The sequence below is a fragment of the Nestor notabilis genome, unplaced genomic scaffold, assembly GCF_000696875.1.
Source record: "Nestor notabilis isolate BGI_N333 unplaced genomic scaffold, ASM69687v1 scaffold4374, whole genome shotgun sequence".
Taxonomy (NCBI): domain Eukaryota; kingdom Metazoa; phylum Chordata; class Aves; order Psittaciformes; family Psittacidae; genus Nestor; species Nestor notabilis.
Genome location: NW_009925048.1, coordinates 1 through 17,548, shown reverse-complemented (window position 1 = coordinate 17,548; position 17,548 = coordinate 1). Strand labels below are relative to the sequence as shown.

Genomic DNA, 17,548 nt, shown 5'->3' with positions numbered 1-17,548 from the left:
GATTTCTGTGATTGTCTACAGAGAATACTGGGGACATGGATTTCAAATTCCTTGGCCAACTCTGTTAAGTAGTCTTTTTTCCTCCTATTCAATAAGCACTCTTCTAATTGAAGTTTATAATGGTCCAAACACTTCCAAATCTTGAAATAGTGAAGCTGTATATTCACAACCCAATCTCTTTTGACCTTAGAGCCGTAAGTACTGTTCAACGCTGTTCAACGCTACCCTCTTTCTTAAGAATAGATGCCATTAGTGTATAGTGGTAAAAATACAGATTAAAAGCTGATGCTGGGCACACTTGTTCTAGTGTCTTGTTAGATGTCTTTGAAGGACAGTGATAGTTCTATTACTGGGATGTAACTCTTGTTTATGTTTCAGGCATGTTTGATGACAGACTTCTCCAGTATGACTTTGGGATAGAGAGTGAACAGTTTAGGGTGGGGGAGTGTTACTGTCTTTGTTCTGGAACATGTTTGCATTGGGGCTTTGTTTTCTGTCATGATGATAGGTGTTTTGGGTGTCCTTGCACCTCCTTCCTACTCTTGAAACTGCAGTGTACATGTGAAAGTGTTGGAATAAACAAGAGCTTGCTCAGCATGCATGTGAAAGCTTGTTTTCCTTTACTGCTCTAGTATGTAAGGTTTATTTGGATCTCTATTGCACTAGTGTAGTATATCCTTTACATTTAAGGCTTAGCACCTTTCAGTCTCCCCATGGAAAATTCCATCTAGGTCATCAGCAAAAAAACATGGACAGTTAAGACTCCACAACCTCTCAGGGCAACCAGTTCCAATGGTCAGTCACCTAAATAGTAAGTCTGAGCCCATACACACATACCCTTATGCATACGTCTTCCCTCAAGATCCCACGTTTGTACCTGCTGCCTCTTGCCCTATCCCTTGGCACCACGGAGAAGAGAGTCTGGCCCCATCCTCTTGACACCCTCCCTCCAGCTGCTTCTACGCAGTGGTCTAATGCCCCATATCCTTTCACAGCTCTAGTACATACTCTAGTATGACTCAGACGTGCTGTATGGGGTTGCAGTACCCTATAGAGCTGTCGTGTGCTCATCTTCAAAATGTGTTTCTTATTTCTATTTATTAAAGAAATAAAAAGCAACACTTTTTTTTTTTTTTTTTAAATCAACCATGAGGAATGCTGCCATTCATTTACTCTTTTAAGTCAAGCAGTAAGTAAACTGATACCCAGACTCCTGAATTTGGCCACCTGCTGTATTTTTCCACAGCAAGGGTTCCAACAGCACAGCTGTTTAGCTTGGATAGAGGAATTTTCTCTTAGATGTCTAAAATAAGGTAATCTACAGCAGTTTCATCTTTTTTTTTTTTTTTCTCTGACAGCTGATTTAAAAACAAAAGAACCCCACCCACCCTTTAAACCCCACATGAGAGAATACTGAATCAATAAACTGCTTCTTAATGGAGAAATGGGAAAAACATTAGAAAAAGCTCCAATGTAGTAACACTCACCAAAAAATAAATTTATTTCAGGAAAACTATAAACAATATATACACACAACAAGCTTAAAGGGGCTCTGCTTGTTTACAGGATTGTGCATTGTTTTTGCTGCTGTGCTAATATTTTGACATTACCTACAACTTGGTGTCCATGATAATATTGCCATCCTTGTCCTTTACTCTTACTCTCCCAGAGACATACTTTGTTTCCTGCTGTCCGTTCATGTACACAGTCTTGACAGTACCATCTGGATACTCCCGTCTCTTGAACTGTGCTGTGTGTAGTTCTCTCTGGCCATTATTGAACTCTATAGTTTTGCTTCCATCTCTGCATTAAATAAATGGATGTAAGTTTGGGGGTTTTTTAAATAACATTGTACTATACATAGGCTTAAGCTTAATCTCAGAACAAACACTGAATATGCAAACCTAAATGAAGGAAGAACTTAAGAAATACAGTGTTTCCAAAAAGCCTGTTCAGTACCATAGCAGCTCAAAAAACCTGTTTCTGCAAAACTGAGTGCAGTAGAACTGCACTTTCTCTGCACTAAATCTGTTGCTGCAACAGTCCAAGAAAGGTTTAAAACTTAATGTTTTGAGCACTGTCTTGGTCTGACAAGCTAGGTTCGCACATGTTCTCTAGGATTAGAATTATGCACAACTTGGGAAAATCTCTCAAGTTAGGAAATGAGACAATACATACAGGCATTGTCTTTGTGCCGCCTCCAAGCTACCAAAGAAAACCCAAGATTTCTAACAGTAAATACATGTTCACAGTACAGTATATTCAAATGTGAACTTGGAGAAGTAGACATGTCCAAATACTGCTTGTGTCAGGGAGCCCTGTGGCTCCTTCCCTGTCTACAGGCTGGGGGTACCTGAAAGGTGAAGCTTACCGCTGAATGCGAACAATGGTACCGTCTGGGAAGATACTTTCTTCCTGCCCATCCGTAAATAAGTTTTTAATGGTTTGATCAGGGAAGGTAATTTCTTTCTTGCCATCAGGATAATGCTTCTCTGAAATATATTTTGAGACATAAATACAGGTATGGATATATATGTATGTGTACGGATATATATGTATGTGTATATATATATGTATGGACAGCAATTCTGAGGGTGGGGTGGACGATTTCTTTACCTATTTGTCCGTTTGAAAATTGCAAGACCTCTAAGCCATCAGAGTATGTAGTATGTGTAGTCTTAGCATCAGCATAATAATAAATCTGCAGAAAACAGTTCAGATTTCATGTAACCAGTGAGAAATTCTGTACATGTGTACACATGTACATAGAAATAAGTATTTCTAGAAAAATGCAGAAGACTTAGGATACATACCACTGTTTGATCAGGCAGAACCTGCTTAACATCCCCATTGAAGAAGGTTATAGTTATGGTCTTCCCATCAGAACCCACTTTTTTCCACGTCCCATTGGGGAAATATATGAGATGACAGCCATTTTTCAAAAGCTTTTCAACCTAATGAATACGTTACAGAAAGGTCAGTATTGAGCCATCACAGCCATGTTCTCCTTCATCTTTCACAACAGATGTCTTCCTGGATTTCAAATAGCTGAGCTCTCATTTTACCTTTCCATCAGGATAAGCAGTTTCTCTCTGTATCTCTTCAGTGTCTGTATATTCAGGGCCAGATGGTAGCGACACATGGGCTTCATTAGGAGAAGCATCCTGAAATGACAACAATAATCTAAGCATAAACTTCAAATCAAGCTTTGTCTTTATACATCTTTTTTTGTCCTAAGCTGGCAGGTATTTTAGGAAACAAGGATTATCAAGGGAGGAAGACAAGTATAGGAAGGCATAAACACAATCTGGGTTTCATGCAGCTCCTAGTTAGTTGAAGTGGTAGGACAGACTGAGACTCAGCAATAATAGGTTGGTTGTAGTCTGGACTAAAGTGGAATTCAGTGGGGTGTTCTAGGATGGTGGTCAACTGCCCAAAGTCATCCATGCCAAGGTATGAGACAACTGATGAAGTTTCATAAAGCCTGAAAGATACCTGCAACAACTAATGTAAGAATTCAACTATTCACAAGATCCTTGTATGGTTGCCCTGCATGGCACATACAAACATCCATCTTTTTCTCCTCTATCAAATGTTAAAACATTTTGCAAAATTCAAGGGAGTGCAAGATTTTTATTTTCTCAGCCAAAGACTATTCAACTCCAAGACACAAGTAAAACACAGGTAAAAAAGCATTGACTATGGCACAGCTGTTTTCTGGTATGACAATAAAAGTGCAGTTGAACATAAGAAGGTGGGTCAACAGCTTCACCAGTCACACTCCAGATACTTGTTTAAGTATCAGTAACTACTATTTTAAGCTTCTTTCCCCCCCCTTAAAAATCGACTTTAAGATGCAAGACTTACTACCATCAAAGTCCTAGAAGAATCTTCTGGTGCTGTCACTGTCTCAGAGTTGCTTCTGTCATTAGCAGCTGTTCCTGATGCAGATGTTCTAGAAAGCTTTCCTGCCCAGATACATATAATTTGGACAGTGAAATTAGAGAGTACAGTTTAAGTGTTATATATGAGGTGAAACTGTACAGGACACCTATATTTCATAAGTGCAGCAGAAACAGAATTCAAGCTCAACATGAGCTGGCAGTGTGCACTTGCAGCCCAGAAACCAACCCTGTGCTGGGCTGATTCAAAAGGAGCATGATGAGCAGGTCAAGGGAGGGGATTCTGCCCCTCTGCTCTGCCCTCATGAGACCACAGCTGAAGTTCAGCTCTGGGGCCCCCAACACACGATGAACGCCATTTGGGATTGCAGAACACAGCTGCTGGTATGCTCCAGGCCACCAAACAAGACCAGAAGCATTTTTCCTCCAAGAATGGTCTCATCACCATTTTCTCCAGAACCCTACCCTGTGAGGTATTTACCCAGATGCTCAAGTCCATTACAACTATTCTCTTACCTACTTCTGAGGTGGTGATGCATTCCTTTTAATAAAAGCGAAAATCCACATGAATTTTAGTTTAAAGAGTTACAAATTCTGTGATGATAGACAAACTTTAATACCTTTTGTCTGAGAATAACTTTTGCCATCTATCTTGGTGCTCCTCTGAACTGGAAGAAGCGGAGGTGCAGTTTTACTTTTTGGGCATCTGTTTGGTAGACACTAGAAGAAAGGAAATTACTTGTGGCTGATATGAGATTTCTTCACAACTGTTCATACAGCAACAAAATTTACACGCCATGTGACATGAAATTTACTGGAAGCTTTCCTCACAAATTATACAGTTTTGAGACTTTGTCAGCAGAGGGTTTGTGTGATGTAGCCCAAGCTATACTATGGAACTGTTCCTCTTGTCTGCTGCCTTGCTATGGACAACTGCAGAAGGTTAACTTGGTGGAAGCAATCCAAAATAAGTGTTACAGTTTCAAAATGAAATCTAAATGCTTTAGACAGGGGTGAACTGCTGGGCTTGCCTGGCTGGTCCTTAAGCTGCAGATGCTCACAGGTTAGATTCCCACCTACGATTGTTCTCTTATAATTGCATCATTTTGAATTTCTAAGAGGAGTTCCTCAACAGAATGGAAGCTGCACATTGTGAACGTTTGCATTTGGAGAGAATGTGACAGTAACAAAATTCTGTGTCACCACTAGTGGAGTTCTAAGATCAGTAAATTAAAAGTAAACATTGAAGTTGTACCTACTGGATTCCAAGTTTATGATCCAAACCTCAAGATTATCCACACAGATGAATTTAAAATACCAAGATTAATAACTTACAGATTCTGCCCTTTTTAGATTGATCCCAGTATTCTCTATTTTCCTCTTGTTTCCAGCAGCTTCTACTTTCTTCCAGGCTTCTAGACGAAACCTTTCCATAATCTTTACTTCCTCTTTTAGCTCCATATTCTCATTTACTAAAGCTTCTATTTGATCTTTCAGGCGTCGATGGGTGGTTGACCATTTTGCTTCTTTTCGTTTGAAATCTTCCTGTAAGTCTGCAATCTGCTGTTTTAAAGCCTTAGAAAAATGCATGCAGGTTTTATTTTATGACAAGCACATATGAAAAAAAAAAAAGCACAAGAGTGGGGAAAAAATAAGATCAGCTTAATAGGGCAGAGGGTAAAAAGTAGAAAAGTTTTCTTCCCTGAAAGAGATATTATTTACTTTAGACTATCAACTTTATAAGCTAAACTGCAGTCACAGGAAGCATCTTTGCTGCCCTCTTGACATCCTTTGCACTTCATAGATTGGCCAGTACAAATACACTTGAGACAGAAACATGAAATTTTTTAGGCTACCCCTGAGAGGATCCTTCAAAAATCTTGGCACAGGAAAGCAGGGAGGACACAATCTCCGAACACACATGTGAATCTGCCTAGCAACTTCAGCAAGTATTACTTCAATTTCTTGGAAGAAGGAAAATTTGCAGGGAAGAAGGAGGGAAATCCATGTGTGATGATTAGTATGACTTGTCTGTACATATCATACCACACATCCTGACAATGAAGGAAGAAAGGATTTTGTTTGTTACATCTCTGATACCTAAAGACCTAGAAGTAATAACAAAATGTAACTTTGAAAATTGTAATTACTATATTTACTGTATAACACTTACAGACAGAATAAAACTCAAGTACAGTTCTAGTTCGCATTTTGATTCACTACCATGAATAAAAACTTAATATTAACTGCAGTAATTTTGTATTAAAGATGAAGATCATTCTACCAGAGTAATGAGCAGGTTTTAGAATGGAAACATGACAAAAAGATTTGTTCATCAGGGAGTTTTGGCTTAAAGCCATCAAACAAAACTTAAGACTGTAGTTCCCTTCTTCAGTTAGAACCACAGAATCACAGACTCATTTAGGTTGGAAAAGACCTTCAAGGTCACCAAGTGCAGCCATTAATCCAGCCCTGTCAAGTCCACCACTAAACCATGTCCACTAACAGTTCCCATCTTGAAATCATTTGCAATCTTTCAATTAAGTTACAATTTAGCTCTTAACTGCCTTTAAATGAATTTGCGTGTTCCTGTGTGCACTAGAATAATAATGTATTTTTATACCTGGATTTCATCACGTTCTTTTTTATCTGGAATTGCTCTTGCTTCTGTTGTATATTTTTCAAAAACTTTACGCTCCTTTTGCAATTTTTTCATTTCCTTTTTTTTATACTCTTCTATTTCAGCCAGTTCTTGGGCTTTCTGCTGTTGGAAGTCTGCAATTTCTTTCCTGTAATTATGAAACAAAGTATTTGGTTTAGCCCAAAACTACTTCACATCTGGAGTTCAGGGAAGAAAATAAAGACTCTGAATTTTGTGGTCATTGATTCTAATCCAGCATGTTATGCCAAGAAAGACTGAAGCTATAAATGGTATTATTTATTTAAAAAGTAAGAGTTGTCACATAGTGCTTGAAGTCCAACAGTTGCTATATCTTCTAGTCACAAAAGTTATCCTAACTCAACAAAGCTTTGGCTAAAATCTTCCAGCATTCTTCATAGCAGTAGAACACCATTCCCCAGAAGTACCTCAAAAAAAGAATCTGCTAACAGCAGGAGGTCACAAATTAAACATTAGCCAAAAACATGACCTTGTTTCCAAACAAAACAAAAGTGACTTTGGTAGGAATAGGTGTGCCACATTTAAGTCACCAGAGATAATTATTCTGCTGTGTATGACACTTATACGTCCCCCAGTTCAAATGAAAGTAGTCTCAGTTTGTACACACAAACATCTGATCCAAAGAAACAGCATCAGTCATGATAGAATGATTTGTTTTACAAGACCAGTTTAGGACTGCATTATCACTCGGAACAAAAGTATACAAGTTGTCCCAAGTATAGCCTTTAAGGATATTATATTAAACTAGCAGGGGTTGTTAATATTATCATTTGTGTGCGAGTAATAATTACAGTTTAATACATACATAGAGTAATAACCAGTTTCTTGACCTGTGCCTCCACTGTAACTGAAACACACCAATTATTTACTTGTGCTGTTGGTAACTGGACATCAGGATAGTCTGGAACATACGTTAGCTTGAATTGTTCCCATTAACAATTACCTGATATTTGCCAATGCATGCTCTCTTTCTTCACGGAGTTTAGACAGGCTTGTGTTTTCAGCTCTGAATCTCTCTATTTCGGTTTCCAGTTCGATGAGTCTTTCTCTCAGTACCTGGGATGGAACAGTGTTTCCTGCCAAAGAACAGGCAAGTACAAGTTATCAAAGCAGCATCCATAAGGCTGAAGTAAACCATTATTCCACACCAGTTGCAAAATAAAATTAAAAAATAAATATATTTAAAAATCAAGTGGTACAGCTTTAGAGGTAGTAGTGGTATTGTCAAACATTTCTACTGTTCAGCTAACACAGAAGTGACATTTCAAAGCACTTGGTGATATTTACTCAAATACATCTATCATCTTTGTAGAACTAAATATATATTAGCAAATGGAATGTGAAGGGCTTCACGTCAATCCAGAGAAATCAGATGAAGGTATAAGGGCCAAGCATCAAACAGGAAAGTTCATGACTTTGTTTTTCCAAGTTTTATTCACAACAAAATCTGCTCACACCTGTCACCACTGCACACAGCTATTGCAGAAGCCAACAACAGGATCTGTGGGCTTTTTTGCCATGCCAGTTTCCTGTTCATTCACTACCTAACACTCTCAGGGTTTTAATAGTCCACTTCTGAGTATGCAGCAGAAAAGCCTAAACACTGACGCCACACTCTAGGTAGGTAGTTGCCTCATTCACCCATAAATGCTCTGAAACTCAGTAAAAAAACCCTACCCCTCTTCCTGCAAACATCTAGCAGGCATCCTCAGACAACCCTGCAAGATCAGTTCTCCACAAAACAATAAGCAGAAGTAGCAGCTTTCCTATGAACTTCTCAAAAACCCAAACAAAATCCTAAACCTTCACTGGAGCAGAGTATGAAACCAAGATCTCACCACCTTTCAGAGAAGAGATTTAAAGGCAAGGCTATGCTATCATGCTTTCACCGAACAGCAGCATTTTTAATGATGTCACATAAATAAAAAGGCGTCAACAGAAGCCTGTAGAGGCAGTCCTTCCCCAGACTATAACTGCATGATTGACATCAACTTGGGTAAGACAGAAAAATTAATCCACATTTCCCATATTACACATAAATTCTTTAGATACTATACTAATGTCAGAAAACACAGGCACGGCTGCTACATCCTTATAAGGGGAACAAGCCAACCTAACAGGGCACAGCATTACCCTGCTGCGGTGTAAACATGCACAGTAGTGAAAAGGGAGGTACCACTTGATTTTTGGCATGTGTTCGATACTTCCCTGTGTTTGGGAACAGTGATCAAACAGCTCCAGATCAAGTTAGTTCAATGGGCTGCTCTGACAGAAAACTAGCCTCCAGGGGGAAAGAAACACTGTAAAAAAAGCCAGGTTTGCACTGCTCATACTCATTCTGCAAGCTGCATACTTGTTAGATCTGCCATCAGACACTCAACCAGGAGAAGAGATGAAAGGTGAGAACGGAGCCATTCCCCACAGTAGAAGTCTCTACTTACACCCTTTGGTGTAATGTCAGGTTGCAGCTAAAGTGTTAGAAGGAAAAACTTGCAATATATGTCAACTTCAATATTTCCTACCGCTTGCTGTTCTCTCACCTCCTGGCTCCTGTTCCACATTTGATTTGATTTCACGCTCTGACTGACAGCCTGCCTTCTGTTTTGGTTTCAGTGAAGGAAACAGTTTCTTCATCAGGTTTGATACAGGGGGTCCCTTTGAATCGCTGTCCACTGTAGACTCTTTGGATGTTTCATCTCCTCTCTTTGAAGCAACTTTTCTCTTTATTGCTTTCTCTGGGACAGCTGTATCATTCTTACTGGAAAAGTCCATCTGTAAAGGTATTTTAGTATACTTTTCAGGTAAATCACTGTTAAGATTTTCATCAAGATCACTCCATGTTCTTTCATCATCAAACTCAAACTTACTCCTACTTATACAAGACACACTTCTTTGACAGTCTGAAGCTTTTCTAATCTTCTGCTTTGACAGAGCACTGCAATCTTTGTCTGACATGCCAAGGTCAGCATCTCCATTTTTGCTTTCTTTGCCGGAATCTGTAGCAGAACCTCCATAATCAAAAAATTCTGGATCACTTTCTCTGTGGCTCATAACGGATGTCTGAGCATCTCCGTTTTCATCTTTTAATGTGGACTCTAATTCACTCTCAGAATCTATAGTAGTATCATCACTGCCCTCACCCTTATCTTCATTTACAATCCACTGATTACTTTTTAAATCAGGAGCTGCAGTCATGGAAGAAGCTGAAAATATCACACCATCCATTTTATTCAATGGATCCTTCATCCTAAAAGCTGTTCCTGAATCTGAGGCTGTATATATAACCGCTCTATCATTCATATTTCCCGGTGTCATACAGTCTGCCTTTTTATTTATCTTATTTATAAGTTCACCAGTCAGCGCCTTGACTTGCTGCTGTTTTGCCTTGATAGGGGTAGAAGACATTCTGCGGCCTTTTAAAGTTTGCTGATCTTGATCCAAAATCCTCTGCACAAATGAGGAATTACTTGAGAAAGATATTTCATCTGCAGCTTGTTCTAGAAACAAAAATTCATCTAATTCTAGATTCTCTTTTTCTTTTTCCTTTTCCCAGTTTTCCAGCTTATTCTGAAATGAAACTTCAAAAGACAGTTCTGAATCTTTTACAGGATGACCTACAGGACATTTAGAATTAGGAAAGGCACTGGCTGGCTCATAAGACAACTGAGGCTTTTCTGTGCCACATAATTTGTTTCCAGTCTTGCTGGTGTTAGACTTAATAAATTCTACTATGTTCTCTTTATTTTCTATTTTGTTGTTAATTTCTGATGGGAAAGAATCTCTCATCTGTACATCATGATTTCTTCCTGGTTGCATTGTTGTTTCTAATGGCAAGGTATTTTTTCCATTGTGATTCCTTAGTATCAGGGTCTTCTGAATAGGACAATGTTTGGCTTTATCAGGGCGATTATACTTTTTATGTGGTGCAGAAGTGTTCTGAGGAAGCAGTTCTTTGTCAGGAGGCATAGTTTTCTTCTGTATTTGTGATCTGTCCACTTTAATAACATTTCTGTCATCTGAAGAACTTTGGTGACGTTTTAGGGCATTTTCTCCAGGTTTTGTAGTTTTAGATTTGGCATTAGTGAATCTTGTTAAGCCTTCTCCTCTTTTCAGGAAGGGTCGTTTGATCACTGGTTTGTGAATGGCTGATCCATTTGTCTCCTGAAGAAAAAGGAAAAGTAAAGATAAGGAAAAGTAAAACACAAAATGTTAAAAAGCCCATTATACAGTTTGACGATTTCTTCAAATAAAGCCCATATATGGATAGGAATTTATATAGTACATTTCCACTGGATTTCTAAAGACATCTTAAACAAGTGAAATATTTGGAGCTTATTGTTTTATTTTAAGGACATGAATACTCTGTGTGGTGTTACTTTTGATGCTAGAATCTTCCTTGTACATTTTTAAAGCAGCTATCGCAACTTGGCACAAAACATAAAGACCTATAAAGATAAACAACAAAAAAAACCCTAACCTGTAACTTCTGTGTTTGCTCCAGACGCTGCTTTTCTAGTTGTATCTGTTCTTCCAGGTATTCTTCAAATGTCTGTTTCTTCTCCTGAATCGCAGCTTTAATAGGTCTAGTGTAATTAAAGAAAATATATAGAGAACAAGCAAGTCTTACATTTCTATGCAAAATAACTGTGTTTAAAGTCACTGCTGTTCAAAGACCTAAGGTGTAATTACATAAAACATGACAAATTATGAGCTACTTTGTCACTTAATGACCAACCTGAGAAATGCATTGTAACACTAGCTGTTCAACTTTTGAGAAATGGCTTATCAAATCCCTGCCATCATTAATACACATATCTAAAAGAAACTGTATGCAGGTTTTGCTCCTTCTTTTTTCACTGATTTTCTCAATGACTCTTCTGCCCAGATCACCAAACCTTCACTCGTCTTTTAGTCATACTGCCAACTCCTACAGTATCACCTACCCAATTCAGTGATGCTACTGAGATCATGTTCCTTACCTCCCCTTTGATACTCCTCCTCCTCCACAGCAGTACTGGGTCTGGCTGGGATTGAGTGAACTTTCTTCATAGCAATCCATATGGTGGTGTGGTTTGGATTTGTGACTACAGCAGTGTTGACACACCCAAATGTTTTAGCTATTACTGAACACTGCTTGCATGGCATCAAAGCTTGCTTTGGTTTTTCATGCTGCTCCCTGCCCTCAGGAAGTAGGCTAGGGGTGGGCAAGACACTGAGAGGGGACACAGCCAGGACAGCTGACCCGGGTTGGCCAAAGAGCCATTCTATGCAATATAACATCATGTTCAGCAGTAAAAAGTGGGGGATTGGTCTTCTAAAAGTAGCTGTTGCTCTGAGACCAAATGAGCCTCACTCTGTTTGTGGGAGGTGGAGGGTGACTGCCTATGCATCACTTGGGGTTCTTCCCCCTTCTTTCCTTATTAAACTGTTTTCATCTCAACCCACAAGTTTTCTCAAGTTAGCTCCTCAGATACCCTCTCCCATTCTGCTCTGGGGGACACAGTGAGTGAGCAGCTGGGCGAGTGCTTAGTTTCTGGCTGGGCCCAACCCACCATAGCCTGGAACAAGTATTTCTTGTTTCAGTGATGACCAGTCAGACACAGCAGAGGTTTAAAACAATGCCAACCACTACTGTTACTCTACCAGCTCCATAAACAAAGTTTCTATCATACATGAGAAGGCTTCTGCCACAGGCGCTATTATTACTTCTTAGTGATATGCAGGTGTTTAAACAAATATAAGTCCTGATAACAAACTAAAAAATCACAGCCTTACACTCCTCCTTCACATTACTACCTTCACCAGTGGATAGGAGGTTATAACAAATCAAATTGGGAACAGTAATTATAACTGCATATATACTAACCTGTGCTTCTAAACTACCATTACCTCAGGCTGCACACACCTCTTCAGTCAATACAAAATAGTACATTTTTCACAGCATAAGCAATTTCAAGCCAGAGCCTCTCTTACTACAGGTCTCCACAGTACCTAGCAAAATGCAATTCTTGGTTGAGAAAACTACACGTATTTCAATCCTTTCAATTTCAGTCCCTTCAATCAGGACTCAGAATTCAACCAAACTCAAGTTACTTGATACAAACTGCATAACAATTGTCTGATTTACCTTTCCTCTGTATTAGTCCACAAATTATTTCCTCTGCTTGAATTTTCAGAGAGATCTGTGCTTTCCACACATAAAGGATCAATGTGATCATCTTCACTCTCCATTAATATTTCCATCTTCTTTTGTTCTGGACACCACATGTTTTTTCCTATGAAATTAATAATTATTTTTTTTCCTTGCCACCAACAAAACCGTTTTCAGCTCATACTTGAAGGAACATTTGGGTCAGATTAAAACCAACAGGGAGCTTTATGGTGATGTAGTCTGTCTGAACTCCAACATGAAATAGTCCTAGGATTTTTCCACAGGCCTAAACTTTTCCACAGACCTTAAATAACCCATTCCGATTGTTCATCTTCTCTGCTATTATTAATTTATGGCTTAAAAATAAAATAACAAATTTGGATGTCTGATATACTGAAGAGCTCTCTTACCAAACTTCTGTTTCCCATGTATATAGGTACAAAATAGTTTCCATTTATTCTTTCACATACTCTTAAACCAAGCCATCTGATTAAAAGTTTTAAAGCTGGTATGAAGTATAATGAAATGCAATCTCATACCTTTTCCCTATAATCTCTACAGGTTAATAAGGTTTAACCTTATTAAATTGCTAGATTCAAACCAAAACCACTCTTCCAGACATAGCAGCAGATTAGTCATCTGGTGCCAATGGTAAAACTAAGAAGAGCAGGAAAGAAAGAACCCCTTTGCATTGCTCCTGGTGTACAAAGAATTTTTAGTCATATGGTGGGACTTTATCAACTCATCTTGATTCCTAATTCTAGTCCGGTTACAAATCCAGACAATAGAGCTGGTCTAAAGACATTCTGTATCCCTGGATAGATTGTTATTTTCCATTTTCATCATGAAAATGTGGTACAGTTCAGCCTAAACAATTCAGCTATCCAGTGTCTGTCATTATTTGCTATTTTCAGTCTTTATCATGTATAAGCTTTAGCAGTAATAGTTTTAAGTCTTTCCTAAAACAGACAAGCACTTCATACAGACAGAAAAACTCGATTTTTGCCTTATGCTGCTTTTAATAAAACCCACATGGACATCTACAGGAGCAGTCCGAGATCTGTAAGCTGTCAGGAAACCAAACCACAAACCAAGTAAACCAACACTTGTATAAAATCTTCACAATAAGTAATAGAAAATTACGCTCAGTAACTACAATAGTTAAAATAACCTACCACACACCAAGTTACCGTCTATAAATGACTAACCAGTAATGTGTTTGTCTTCCTCATTTTTCAAACAATTCTGCATTTTCATGGGCACACCCAGACCTTGTTTCTCACAGGCAGGCACTCCTGAAGGGCTGTTCTTCAAAGATGAGGTGCATTCTTTAATGTTTAACTTCTGTAAAAAATCAGCGTCTTGTGCATGTGGAGAACCAATCGGAGCATAAGCTCTGTCTTCAAAGATGTTCTGATACCCAGGTGATGGCAACTGGTGTAAAGTAGTAGAGCCTGCTAAATGCCCAGGTCTCAGCTTTTGACTTTCAGCCATTAGAGGATAGCCTTGAAATTAAGAGAAAAAAAGAAGTCTGTGTTGTTCTATTTGTATTACACCACCACTGTTCCACGGGAGAAAAGAAATGGCACTGAAGGGCAAGATTGACCATCCAGCTCCATCCTTATATTAAGTGATCAAGAATAAGTGATCAGGCAATCTGGGGTTTTGTTCTCCTAAACTAAGCCCTAAATTTATTTTCTTAGGTAGGCAGAGTGAAAGAAAAATAATCATTTAGGTCAGGTTGGACTTATACTGCCAACAGGAGAAAATACCCCTGCTCAGCTCTCAAAGCTTTTTCCAGCCCAGCACTGTCCCCTCCTGTTGCACACAACAAATGAGACTGGAAAAGTGATACAGATTACAAGCGTTTGTTTTTAAATACAGATCCACTCCCTAGTCCAGGTCAGTTCGTCACCAGAAGAAATTTGTGCTGTGGGAGCACAAGCAAGGAGGGACCACTTCTCTTGGCTACGTTGACTGCTTAAAGCAATCAAAAGTATTGTGAGAAACAGCTAATCAGAAAGGAAAGCAATCATTTGTTTTACACTGTTATTTATATTTAAAATACATTCTTCGAAACAAGGGCTCCCATCAGGGCACATATTGATCACACTACAATTACAGCTGGCATTTTATGAAAACAGGACAGTATTCCTTCTACAGTAGCATTCAAATTTCAAGCACTGAGGCAATGCAGCATAACTACTCAAGTAGTCTTAAGGTGAAGAACACTGAATATGCTTTCAGGTTTTAACTGGAAAATGAGATTAAATTCTTCAGTTTACTCAAAGTATGTCATATGGTTTCTTTCTCAACTTACCAAGAACTGCCGTCTGGCCAGATACCATGCTAAGTAGCTTCTGCTGCTCTTCCATTAGCCTTTGAAGTTGTTCCATCTGTTGTTTCTTTAGCTGCTCCTGTTTCTGTTGTTGCAATTCCTTCAGCTTTTCAAACAAAAATGTAAGTGCACTGAGGCTAAGTTTACTTAGAATGTACTACAGGATTAGTGTCATGGAAACAACGGGTATTTCTTGTTTTAAAGATGTTCCATTAGGCAAGTGTAACATGAGGAAATTAAGAATTTTTCTATGTATGAATACACTTGCTATTTCCAGTTTGTCCAGTTAACAGTTCCACTAGTCTTTAATTGACCAATCTGCAAACAACAGGAATCAGAACACTCATTGCTGCTGCATGGGAAAAGCATTCAAATTCTGCTTTTTTAAAATTAACTTCTACTAAGCTGTGGTTTTATTCAAATGTGAAATACTTCATAATAGTTAAAGCTTTAGAGAAGGTGCAGTGGGGTTTTTTACCCCTTCTCTCCAGATCTCCTAGTGAACAGTACTGATACAAAAGACCAAGAGAGGGGGAAAAAGACCATCAGAGAACACTAAGACTCACAAAGCTGCCTGAAAAAAAAAAAAACTAAAATACTGATTATATTCAGTAATCCAGTCTTCATTTTCTTGTGTAGCACAGTCCCTGGCCCTGTCTCAAGGCCTGTGCAAAGGCAGGGCATTCTGTACCCTAACAACCACCACAGTGGTGGTGGGACTCCATGTCCATCTTTATCTCTAATGCATACATATGTGCTACTTCCAGTTCTTCCAAAGGAGAGTCAGAAGGCCTGATTAAATCCTTCCACAAACGAACAATTGGACCACACCTGTGATAAAACTGTGTGCACCTTTCCAGGTAAAAAGGTTTCAAAATCAAGCACACTGCCACCGAATGCAATTTCATTTTAAACTGGAACCTGTACCAGCTGGGAACAACAGAAGGTAGACTCTCAATAACTGCACATCAGTGGGGAGGACGCCAACTTTTATGCATGTATAACTGACTTAGGACTTGCTCTTTAAGTATTCTGTATGTTGCAGAGAGTTTGCTTACTTCCAGGTATGACAAATCATATGCAGGAACAAAATCAATCTTAATGATATACATCAAAAAATTTTAGGCCTTTTACCTGTTCAAGCTTCTGTAAGAGCGGATCGCTGTGATCAGATTTATTCTGAACATCCATTCCACCACGGACAACGTCTGGTTTAAAAGTTTCTGCATTACACGCTGCTGCTGGAGAAGATGTTTCAGTGGTATATTGCTGAAGTGTACAAGAGTCTTCACACAAGGAGTCATCACTTACAGAACAGCTGTCTGAAAGATGCAACCTCTCGGCAGGGCAAGCTGTGATAATTTCAGGTCCAGATAACAAGTTTTCATTGCTGATTTTCAAACCAGTAAAACTAGGATCTAGTAAGACTCCAGCACGGGAACTATCAGACATCCAGTGCACAATGAAGTTTTGTTCACTACTCAGATCTTCAACTATTGGCATCTTGTAAACTGTATTCCAAGTTACTTGCTAGTGTAGCATTAACATAACAATATAATTTTATGTAGGGTTAGGACAGTATCACTTTCAAAGTCCCAGGTATTTGGTATGCAACGTTACCTACTTTTAGGACCTAGAAATTAAACAGATAAACAGAATAATAAATCTACAAGTAACAGACTACCAGCAAAATAAACTTACTCTCTTACAACCAACCTAGTTTATTCATAAAAATAAGTCACAATCTACTTTTCTGTTGGTATCAGAAACAATTTGGACAACAAGTAACAAACACTTTCTATACAGGAAATCAACATAATCCAGCTTTTAGACTTATTATTTATTTGAGTGCAGTTAATATTATCTCAAATACTATAAAGTACCACATTTTCATCAGTAGTACACAGAGGGATTCAGAATTTTTTTTTAAATGCCTGCAACAAAAGAAGAGACATGGTTTGAGGAGCTGAGAGACTTCCTGCACAGGACCTTCATATTAATCCAAGTTTCAAATATGTCCATCTAAATACAAACATTTTACTGTACATGTTTCAATGCAGCACTTATCATTCTTGTGTCAGTTTCTCATGGGAACTCTGCAACCATGCTGCCCGTTAGCTTCTTCCCGCTGTAAAAAGGCTTCTGTTTGAAACAATGACTGTAACTAACAGAAACAGAGAAATACCCTTAGTAAAATGCTTTTCTACCGCCTTCTGTTTGAGACACCACTGGAAGTTTCCGAGCGAGGAACAGATTCCTGCCCAGGCAAACAAGCCCACAGGGCGCACACGCTATTTTTCCTGTCTCCTTTAGGAGACCCTTTCGCGGCAGCTGACAGTTAACAGCTTCCCCTGAAGTTTACGGACAGCGGCCCTTCATCGCCACCCGAGATAGCTGGCAGGGCTGGAGCCGGCCCGGCCCGGCAAGGCGAGGACGGACGAAGGAGGGAAGAGAAGCACAGCCGCGATCCTCAGCCG

The 17,548-nt window shown here is 38.9% G+C and overlaps 1 protein-coding gene across 1 annotated transcript; it reads right to left on the bottom strand.

The window, feature by feature from the left end:
* Positions 1-1,610: 1,610 nt before the first annotated feature.
* Positions 1,611-16,574, bottom strand: CENPJ (centromere protein J). Its single transcript, XM_010012864.1, has 16 exons — positions 16,206-16,574; positions 15,054-15,177; positions 14,005-14,238; positions 12,710-12,857; positions 11,060-11,165; positions 9,123-10,743; positions 7,526-7,658; positions 6,526-6,691; positions 5,238-5,477; positions 4,523-4,622; positions 3,868-3,968; positions 3,066-3,164; positions 2,814-2,954; positions 2,617-2,701; positions 2,372-2,492; positions 1,611-1,803 (listed from the first exon to the last, which is right to left on the bottom strand). The coding sequence occupies exons 1-16, from the start codon at positions 16,572-16,574 to the stop codon at positions 1,611-1,613; spliced, it is 3,981 nt and encodes a 1,326-aa protein (XP_010011166.1).
* Positions 16,575-17,548: the final 974 nt, after the last annotated feature.

Coding starts and splice junctions, on each gene's coding strand:
- CENPJ (XM_010012864.1), bottom strand. CDS start 16,574: ATGCCAATAGTTGAAGATCTGAGTAGTGAACAAAACTTCATTGTGCAC. Junction 15,178..16,205: donor TCTTACAGAAGCTTGAACAG/GTAAAAGGCCTA, acceptor TTGTTTGAAAAG/CTGAAGGAATTGCAACAACA. Junction 2,493..2,616: donor ATTTTCAAACGGACAAATAG/GTAAAGAAATCG, acceptor AATATATTTCAG/AGAAGCATTATCCTGATGGC.